The sequence below is a fragment of the Octodon degus genome, unplaced genomic scaffold (genome assembly GCF_000260255.1).
Source record: "Octodon degus isolate 3935 unplaced genomic scaffold, OctDeg1.0 scaffold00033, whole genome shotgun sequence".
NCBI lineage: Eukaryota > Metazoa > Chordata > Mammalia > Rodentia > Octodontidae > Octodon > Octodon degus.
The window spans coordinates 16,855,687-16,866,176 of record NW_004524609.1 but is presented as its reverse complement, the minus strand read 5'-3'; the positions used below and the strand labels follow the sequence as shown (position 1 = coordinate 16,866,176).

At 43.2% G+C, this 10,490-nt stretch overlaps 1 protein-coding gene and 1 pseudogene across 1 annotated transcript in view; one reads left to right on the top strand and one right to left on the bottom strand.

The window, feature by feature from the left end:
- The window catches only part of Mfsd11 (major facilitator superfamily domain containing 11), a 35,109-nt gene that overhangs the window by 5,471 nt on the left and 19,148 nt on the right, over positions 1 to 10,490 (bottom strand). The window contains exons 9-10 of the mRNA XM_004630215.2: positions 4,846 to 4,911; positions 324 to 449 (exon numbers count right to left, since the gene is read on the bottom strand). Coding sequence (XP_004630272.1) covers positions 324 to 449; positions 4,846 to 4,911 — 192 coding nt within the window. The remainder of the gene's footprint in view (positions 1 to 323; positions 450 to 4,845; positions 4,912 to 10,490) is intronic.
- On the top strand, positions 500 to 1,160 carry LOC105742042 (annotated as a pseudogene).

Sequence of the window (10,490 nt, the reverse complement as noted above, 5' to 3'; positions counted from 1 at the left end):
CCCCTGGTGGGCTGAGCTGGCCACACACACATAAATAAATAAAAATTTTTAAAAAACCCAAAACTTCAAGGACAGAGAAATACATTCAATATTAGCATTTTAACTATAACAAACTAATATTAAAAAGCTTTTCTTGGAAATGTGGTGTTATCAACTAAATTCAGAAATTTTAAATCTTTAATTTTTAAAAAATTTTTTTTGGCAGAATTGGGGATTGAACTCAGGTCCCTGCGCTTGCCAGGGAAGCACTTAATCCACTGAGCCATCTCCCTGGCTTTAAAAGCTTTTAAAACAACAACAATAACAAAAAAAAGCCAACCAACCTAAAATTTCTCCAATGCCGGTGAAAATGCCAGAAAGTCCAATGAGGCTGTTCTCTTCTGTTCCAAATTTATTTATAGCACCAATACAAGTTCCATATATAGTAGAGAAGAAAGTCAATTCCAGACCTTTAAAAAAAAAATCAGATTTAATTTAACCTTACAGCAGCAGAGCAGTGGGGGAAGATGGTGCCACCGCGCCACGGTGGGCGCGGACCGTGGAGCAGCTGCCCAAGAAGGACATAATCAAGCCTCTGCAGGACCATGGTTCGGATTCGTTTCTTGCAGAGCACAAATTATTAGGAAGCATTTAAGATGTAGCTAAGACTGCTAATAAGGATCATTTGGTTACAGCTTATAACCATCTTTTTGAAACTAAGTGTTTCAAAGGTACAGAAAGTATAAGTGACTGATCAAGTGAAAAACGTGAAACTCAAAGAGAAAAGCCCAAGGAAGCCAAGTGTGAAGAAGGATGAAGGTCCACCAAAATACACAAAACCTACTCTGAAAAAGGGAGAGAAAACCAATGTTCCCAAAAAGGGAGATGCTGCTCATGGCTGGTGCACAGGGACGCTGCAGCATGGGGCAGCTTTTGATACTAATATTCAAACAAGTTCAGAGAAGAAGCAAAATGCCTCTAAGTCTTAGAGTTGGAGTGGGCAAGGTTATCAGAGGTTGGGATGAAGCACTCTTGACCATGAGCAAAGGTGAAAAGGCTCGACCAGAGATTGAACCAGAATGGGCTGAAAGAAAGGGCAGCCTCATGCCCAAATGCCACCAAATGCAAAACTCATTTTTGAAGTAGAATTAGTGGATATTGAGTCAAACAGCAGGACTTAAGATCTGAAGACATTAGTGATTAAAACTTGGCCTCCCTGTTCCAAAAAAAAACAAAAAAACTTGGCCTTGAAACTTAGGTATTTAGAACTTATTATTGTAAAGAGTCAACTAGAAACTTTGAATAGTTAAGTAAAATTTACTTAATACCAATTTTTGAGAAATGTAATTCCTTATAAATACCTGAAGTCTAAAATGTTATACTATAGCTGTGTGAAATACTGGTTAAGGAAAACTATTTTATTTTACCTCATGTTGTGAAACTGAAAAGTTCAATTAAAATATATCCAGTCTTAGGGGCCAAGGAGATAGCTCAGAAGAATAAGCACCTGCCTGGCAAGTGCAAGGGCCTGAGTTTAATCCCCGGTTCTTCAAAAAGTAAATAAAAAAAAAATAAAATAAAATATATCCAGTCTTGGGCCAGACAAATAGCTCAGGGGATTAAAGTGCCTGCAAGCAGGTGCAGGGGCCAGGGGTTCAAACCCCAGGCCTGCCGTGCTGGCCCCGCCCCTGGGGTGTGCCAAGATGGTGATTGAGACCGGGTGTGGTGGCTCACACCTGTAATCCCAGTTCTTGGGAGGCTGTAAGCAGGCGGATCATTAGAGTCCGATCTAGTAGTGACCCTGAACACCCTGTAGACCCTTCCCTAAAAAAAAAAAAAAAAAAAAAAAGAGCTGGACAGCTGATATGCTGAGTTTGTGCGCCTCAAAAACTGAAGAATAAATTCTGAGGAATTTACTAAGAGTAAGAAATTTTACTGGGGGGGCTGGTGAGATGGCTCAGTGGTCTAAAGCACCTACTTGGAACAGGCTTGGCAAAGCACAGGGACTGCGGTTCAATCCCCCAGCACCACATGCCAGCCACCCCGCCCCCTGGTGGGCTGAGCTGGCCACACACACGCACACACACACACACACAAATAAATAAATAAAATTAAAAAAAAAAAAGAAATTTTACTGGGGAGAAGCAAGGGGTAAGAGGATGACTCCTGAGAGACAGGCGGGGTCCCTAATGTGGGTTGGCAATGAGCCTACTCGCAAAGGGAATTTTATAGAGCAAAATCATGAGGTGGGAACAACATGGGTCAAAATTGTGATCAGACAGTAAGACCACAAGTACAGCTGTTAAGGTGATATTGATCCAACGGGAGATGGCCACACGGCCCATGCCCCTGGATGAGGTCATCAACCTCGATGCATAATCTATAGTTTCAGTCTTAGCTTTGGTTTTAGTAGCCTTGGTCCTAGTGGGTGGGCCGGGATGACATAATGGGTGGGAAATTTATTTATTTATATGGGAAATTTGAAGGGTGATACTCATTATCTCACACTTCTTTCTATACCTTAGAGAGGTGTGTCAATCTGGCCACTGTGACTACAGTCAGATTGAGCCTTGGCCACAGTCCCCGTCCCCAATCCCTCCTCGACCTCGTGCTTGCCAGGACGGTGCTTGTGCCGCTGAGCTCTATCTCCAGCCCTCTAGACATAGTTTTGGTGTGTTCTCATCTTCCCCACTCCCTGTCTGACTGCCTCCCACTTCCACCAGCTTAGCTGTCCTGGACACTGTACCACAGGGATTCAAGCTGAAGGGACAATCAAATTCCAATCAGAGCCACCTGGCAGCAAGACATGAATTATGGACCCTTAGCGAATGTGTTCAACATTTGTAAAATTCACAGTTAAGATTTTGTAGCATTAAGGGATTGTCTTGGTTATTTTTCTGCCCTTGCTGAGAGAAATACCCCAGGCCCAGGAGAAAAGGTTTATTGAACTGACAGTCTGGGGAGGTCTCAGCCTATAGTCAGCCAGCTGCAAGGCAGGGTGGCACAGGGGTAAAACCTCAAGGCAGCAGAAGACAGCAAAAACGCAAGAGCAAAAGGGGTGGAAAACAAGCCTCTTTTCCTCTCTAATATTGTAAACATGTTACCCCACCCAGGGAGGGGTAGCACTCACACAATCTCCATGCCCTCCTCTTGCACAGTATGATGTATCGGGCTGTCCCTGTGCTTTGCTAAGCTTGTTCTAAGTAGGTGCTTTAGACCACTGAGTCATCTCACCAGCCCTAGACGTTCCTCTTTGGGAGTCACATTTATCTCACCTATGCCATGTGGAGGCCCTACCCAAAGAAATAGGCTCTGCCGTGGCCACACGCAAACAAGCCAAGCGTGTTATGACAGTTTGCACACTTCACCAATCTGCCACCTTTTATATATAATGTCTGAAAAAATTCACCAAAATAAATAAATCTTTTAATTTAAAGAAATAAAATTACTGGTTACTGTAATAACTTTTAGTTGGCCTGAACAGTATTTTTACATTTGGGCAGTAGTTATTCAAATTCATGCAACTAACTAGGTTCAATTCATTTATAGACTTTTAAAATCAGGTTTTTTTTTTTTTTGGTTTTTTTTTTCCCTTTCTTTCTTTTTGGCAGAACTAGGGATTAACTCAGGCCCTTGCCAGGCAAACACATTCTACTGAGCCATCTCCCCGGCCCCTAAAATTAGCTGTATTAGTAAAAAGACTGATGAGAGTGAGAAGATCTGTTTGTACCACCTGTGGCACAGTGGCCCCCGAGACAGCTGTGCCTGTACCACAGCAGTTCGAACTGGAAGGAATATGTTAGTGCTCATTTTCTTCTGAAAAGATGAGGCACATAAAAGAACATTAATTGACAAAGCACTTTTCAAAAGGAAATGGATGTACTCATCATTGTTTTTTCTTTTTTTTCTATTTGTCTGTTTGCCACAAGGTCTTGTTTGTAGCCCAGACTGGCCTTGTTGGGGATCCTCCTGCCTCATCCTCCTAAGTACAGGGATTAGAGGTGTGTGCCAGCATACCTAGCCTTCATTACTGTCAAGAACAATGATGTTTTGCTTGTTTTCCTATCATACTATCATGTGCTTCTACTTCATTAGAAGCATTCTCAGCCCATATGAAGTTACAGGGGCTTAGCTGGCTATTTGCTGTTACCTTAGAATCACAGGAGCCCTGATCACGGGCTTTCCTGCCCTCACACAGAACCCTCCCACACTGAGTTTGGGTTGGCCCTGCAATCACCTCTCACCAATACAATGCAGTAGGCTGTACCTTCAGGAAGGTTTGGTTGTTTTCCTGTTGTTCCTTTTTAAAGTTTTTATTTTTAGGTACTGGGAATTGAACTCAAGACCTTATACTTTCCAGGTAGGCGCTTGTGCTGCTGAGCTAGCTCCCCAGAGCCTGTGGCCCTCTTGGTGCCTTTAGCCACTACCTAAGAAGTCTCACTCTCCTGTCTGGTCAAGAGATCCTACAGAAGAGGGGTCCTACAAGTGGGAGGGCTCTTGAGACCATAAGGAGAGAGACAGACGGACAAACACAGCAACACTGCCAACCCTGGCAAGATAGAAGACCTGGGAAACAAAACTGTCAGAGGCTCCAACCCAGCTGCCCTTGGAAAGCATCCTCAGGAGACCCCAGGTGATGCCACATTGAATACAGTGAAAGCACAGAGGTGTAAGAAATCAGAACCCTTGCGGCCAGGGAGATGGCTTAGTAGAATAAGCGCTTCCCTGGCAAGCACAAGGGCCTGAGTTCAATCCCCGGTTCCCACCAAAAAAGAAAAAAGAAAGAAAGAAATCATAATCCAGCATTGTTTTAAGCCCTTACTGTCATTATACAACAACAGCGAACCAGAATGACAACCTCCTTACCTGTGTAAGCAGTTGTGACACTAAGAAGGAGCATCTCTTTGGTGACACACAGCTCAAGGGACTTTTCTGTGAAGGAAAAAAAAGGCAGGACTGACTGCTTAACTAGAGTTTAATTGATCAAAGTTCTAATACACTGCTTCAGCCAAAACCTCCCTTGGCAGAAATGCCAGTAACCAAATACTTGGGGCTGGGGCTGGGGAGATGGCTCAGTGGAATAAGTGCTTCCCTGGCAAGCACAAGGTCCTGAATTCAATCCCTGGTTCCACCAAAAAAAAAAACAAAAACAACCTTGGGGATGGAAGTTCCATTTTCACATTAAAATGCTTAAGATAGGAACTAAATCTGCCTGAAAATAAAATGTTCATTACAAGAGCTTAAATATACTCCAGAGTTGCACTTTCCTCAAAATACTTTGTAGCTTTTATAACAAAAACTGTGAAGAGGGAAAAATAGAATGGAACAAAACCACCAAGGACTTTCTTCCATAGCCACGATTAAAGCTACATGTCAACATGCCAATGATGTCCCCAAGGAATGGTCCTGGAGCAGCCTTGCTGTTGGGCTCAGGGTTGCAGTCACCGGGGCAGGGAGCTTTCGACCCCAGGAAGCGGGGACTCCACAGGCCGAGCTGGAACCTCGGTGCTGTATACCTGTCTCCTGTCACGTACCGCACGATGGGGTGGAAATGTACAACGGAGAATGCTCTGACAGAAACCCCACATGAACCTGCTCACCCCACAGCCTAAGCAGCACCGACCCCCTCTACTATGCTAAGTGTGCATGCAGATTTAGTTCTCCAACCACTGGCCTTGCCCAACTCCACGAGTCACAAACACTGTCCTGAAGTCTCCTCAGATGCCAAAGAGGACTTTTTTTTAAACTCTAATTTCACTGCAACAGAATAAATGCAGTAAGAAATTTTCATCAATCACTTCCAGGTTCTTTCTTTCTTTTTAAGTTTATTTGGTACAGGATCTCACTACCCAGCTCAGACTTGTAGTGATCCTCCTGTCTCAGCCTCCCCAGTGCTGGGATCACAGGCACACACGGCCCCCACCGGCACAGCATGGCATGCAGTACTGGGGACCAAACTCCAGTCCTGGTGCTTGCCAGGCAGGCGCTCAGACTGAATAGCTACCTTACCTCCCAGCTCCTTTTTCTCTCTCCTTTCTTTCCTTCCTTCCTTTCTTTTGCTTTTTTCAGACAAGGCTTCACTATGCAATTCAGACTGACCTTGAGCTTCCTTTGTAGCCCAAGCTGGCCTTGAACTCACAGGGATCCTCCTGCCTCAGCCTCCTGAGTGCTGGCATTACAGATGTGTGCCACCACACCTGGCCACTTCCAGTTATTTTCAGGAGAAAATACATAACCAATATATAGTTTTAAAAATATTTTTAACTTATAAAAATTACATTAGCAAACTATTCTCCTTAGAATAATTAGAAGGCTTGGCTAACAAGAAGAAATTCTAACACATTCTGAGCATGATACTCTAATGGATAATGTACATCATTATACATTTGTCCAAACACATAGAAGGTATAAACACCAAGAATGAGCTCTCCTGCAAACCGTGGTCCTTGGGTAGTAACATACCAGGGCAGACCTATCCACTGTCATGTGTACACTCTGGCAGCAGACAATGACAATAAGAAAGTGCATGTGTAAGAGGAATATAGGAACTCTATTTTCTGCTGAATTTTGTTGTACGTCTAAAATAACTCTACAAAGTAATGTCTATGAAAACCCATAGACACAAAATCTATTTTCAAAAACTAATTAATTGATCCTAAAATTCATATGCAAGTTCAAGGGCCCCAAAACAATCCTGGAAAAGAACAAATGTAGTGAGCCTGGGATATAGTTCAGTAGTGCATCTGCATCGCAAATGGAAGGTCCTGAGTTCAATCTCTGGTACCAGGAATAAAGAATAAATGCGGCACACTCACACTTTCCAAACACTCAGTGATCAGCATGGTTCTGGCACAGGGTCTGATATCTGCACCCAGAAATAAGCTTTTACTTACATTCATGGGCAACTGGTTTTCAACAATGGGGATAGCACAGGTCAGCAGGGAAAAAACAGACCGTTCATCAAGTGGTTCTGGGACCCCTGGGCATCCACAAGAAAGAATAACACTGCATCCTGCCTCACACACCAAACACAAAAATTAGACCTAAGCGTAACAACTAGAACTATGAAACTCTTACAAGGACATATAGGACTAACTTTTCATGACCTGGAGTTAAGCAAGAATTTCACAGGCTACCAAAAGCATATGTAGCGAAAGAAAAAGCAGATAAATCAGAATGAGAAGCTTTTAATTCATCAGAATTAGATGCTTTGTATCAAAACTACAGCGTCACTTTGCATATGGTAGCATGGCTATTAGCAAAGAGGGAAAAGATAACAAGTGTTTAAAGAATGTGGGGGAAAAGGGCACCCTTCTACGCTACTGGTGAGAGTGTGAATTACAATCATCGTGGAAAGAGCCAAGTCACTCAAAAACTTAAGAACAAGCTGTCTGTCACACAATGCAGCGGGCTCACTTGAGTCATCTGTGATCCGATGCTTGCTGCAGCAGCACCGGCAGCAGTCGGCACACAGAAACAGTAAGAGCCGTTGACAGACAGAGAAAATGAGACACGCTGAAGGACATTATTCGGCCTCAGAAAAAGAAGGAAATTCTGCCATTGGGGACAGCATGGTTGAACCTGGTAGATGCTACACTACGTGAATAAGCCAGATACAGGAAAGGCAAATACTGCCCAATCCCGTTTCCATGTGGAATCCAGAAGAGCAGAGTCCAGAAGTGGAGAGAATGACAGCGGGAGAAGGGAGAGGTGTGAGGAACAGATTAGATGCCAAGTTCCATTAGGCAGGGCTCTAAAGTACAGCCTGGTGCTTACAGTTAATGATGCTATGGAACTTTGCTAATGACATTTCCAATGCTCTCATCAAACACACAAAACCCATCATTATGTGAGGTGAAAGGTATGCTTGCTTAACGGTGATGATCACTTCATGTATACACTTACAAGAAAACACTGTGTTGTATACCGCAAATATACATAATTTTCATTTGTGAACTACGTCTCCACAAAGCTGGGTGGGAAATTGAAAACTTCTGTTGTAAAAGATACCATCAAGAAAATGAAAGGTAAGCCACATATTGGAAAAAAGAATATTTGCAAGTGTATGTATGCTTACATGTGTATATACACCTATGATTTGGACTCTCACAATAATAGAAGACAGCCCAACTTAAAAATGGCAAAGGATGGGGCTGAGGAGAAAAAAAAAAAAAGTCAAAGGACCAAAGTAAAAAATGAAAGGAACTGGGGCCAAGGCCCTGGGGTACAGCCCAGATATGACAACCACCATCGCCACCATAAAAAAAAATAAAAGCCAATCAGCCTGAGCAGGGATTTCTTCCAAGAAGATACACACACAGCCTACACACATATGAAAATACACTCAACGGCACTAGCCATCAGGGAAACGCAAGTCAAAGCCACTTCCTTCCCATGGGACGCTTCCACTCGGACAGCAGCAAACAGCTGCAGGGACGAAGAAAAGCTGGCACTCTCCCACACCCACTTGGGTGGGTAGAAAATGCTGCCACAATCTGCCAACTCCTCCCGGGCTATGCTCAGAAAGCTCTGGACCCACAGCTGGGGACTAGCAATATCCACAACTCCTAGGAAATGATCCAAGAGATGAGAAAACGCAGGTCCACACAAAAACTAGTATACAGCACCCTTACTCAGAATAGCACCTAAAAACCCAGAAACAATTTTTTTTTTATTTTTTATTTTTTTTATTTTTTTATTTTTTGGCAGAACCGGGAATTGAACTGAGGCCCTTGCGCTGGCCAGGGAAGCGCTTATTCTACTGAGCCACCTCCCTGGCCCCAACAATTCATTTTTAAATGTCAAACCATCATGCTAAACAGGAGAAAAGTCATGAAAAGACTGCATATTGTAGGACTCCACAGAAATGCAGTCTCTAGAGCAGATGAATCTACAGGCAGAAAGCAGATCCACAGCTGCCCAGGGCTATGGATGCAATCAGGAGGCTGGGACCTGCAAGCGGCTGCGGAGGGGGGCAGATTCTTCCTGCAGTGAGGACGAAATGTCTCAAAATGGATTGCTATAATGGTTACTCACTCTTGACCAACATAAATTGTACTGAATCTGTACCAACTAGTATAAACTGTTTAAAAGGGTGAACAGTATGGCCTGTGAACACTATCTCAATAAAGAACGTTTCATTTCTTTTTTCCTTCCTTTTCGAAAGACAGCCTCCTTAGGTCAGCCCAGCCTTGAGTTCACTACCACTTTGTAGCCTAGTCAGGCCCTGAACTCACACAAGTCCTTCTGCCACAGTCCCCTGAGTCCTGGGATTATGAGTGTGCAGCCCCATGCCCAGTCTTCCAGATTGTTTTATTTTTTATTTTTGTACTGGGGATCAAACTCAGCATCTCTGCACTTGCCAGGCAGGCACTTATGCCACCGAGCTATCTCCCTGGCCCCAGCCTTCCAGATTGTTGTAGGAATTTGTTGATTTCTCTGTGGTTCCCTGGAGAAAACAGGATGAGGAAAATAAAGAACAGAGATAATAGCTGAGGTCAGATGGTGGCCCATGCCTGACTGGCGAAGGACCCAAAGATTAATAGTAGGGACGTTTATTACATCTTTGCAAAGTTAGTATCAGGAGAAGCAAGGTTGCCTAGTGACTAACAGCTGAAACTGACCAGGCAGGATGTTTTTCTCAAGACTGAGGTAGCTTGCCTGATTTAGGCACTGAGGCCTTGTCCTGCCCTCCCACATACGATCACTTTCAGATTGTACTGGGTCCCAACAGATTGCTTCATGCTTCCTTTTACAAAACCAAAGCCCACTATAGTATTTTTAAAAATGTTTTCTTCTTTTTCTTTTCTTTTCTTTTCTTTCTTTCTTTTTCTTTCTTTTTTTTTTTTTTTTTTTTTTTTTTTTTTTTTTTGGTCTTTTTGAGCCAGGATCTCGCTATGTAGTTCAGGCTGGCATTGAGCTCACTTTGTAGATCAGGCTGGCCTCGAACTCACAAAGATCCTCCAGCCTCAGCCTTCCCAGTACTGGGACTGCAGGTGTGCACCACCACATCTGGCCAAAATTTTGTTTTCACATACTAGAAGAGCTATTTTCAAGCATTTGCGTAAGTTTTTTGTTTGTTTTTTAAGCTAGAATCTCACTGTGTAGCTCAGGCTGGCCTCAAACTTGCCGTGATCCATCCTCTTGCCTCAGCCTTCCAAGCACTGAGATTACAGGCATCTGGTACTATGCCCATCATGTACAGAACATTTCAACAGCTAATCTTTCATACAGATGCTTCTCTGTTGGATAATTAAATCATCTCAAATTTCTTGCTAACATAAACATCTTAGTTAAATCTTGGCAAGAGTTCTTACTTTCTAAGGAAACTATGTTAGAGAGATGGATTATTCCATAGGGCCAAAATTGATAAACATTTGTAAGACTTTTTGTTTTGTTTTTTGCGGTACCAGGGACTGAACTCAGGACTCATTTGCCAGGCAGGCACTTATTCTACTGAGCTACCTCCCCGGCCCTGTAAGACTTTTGATATCTATTTTTTTTTTTTTTTT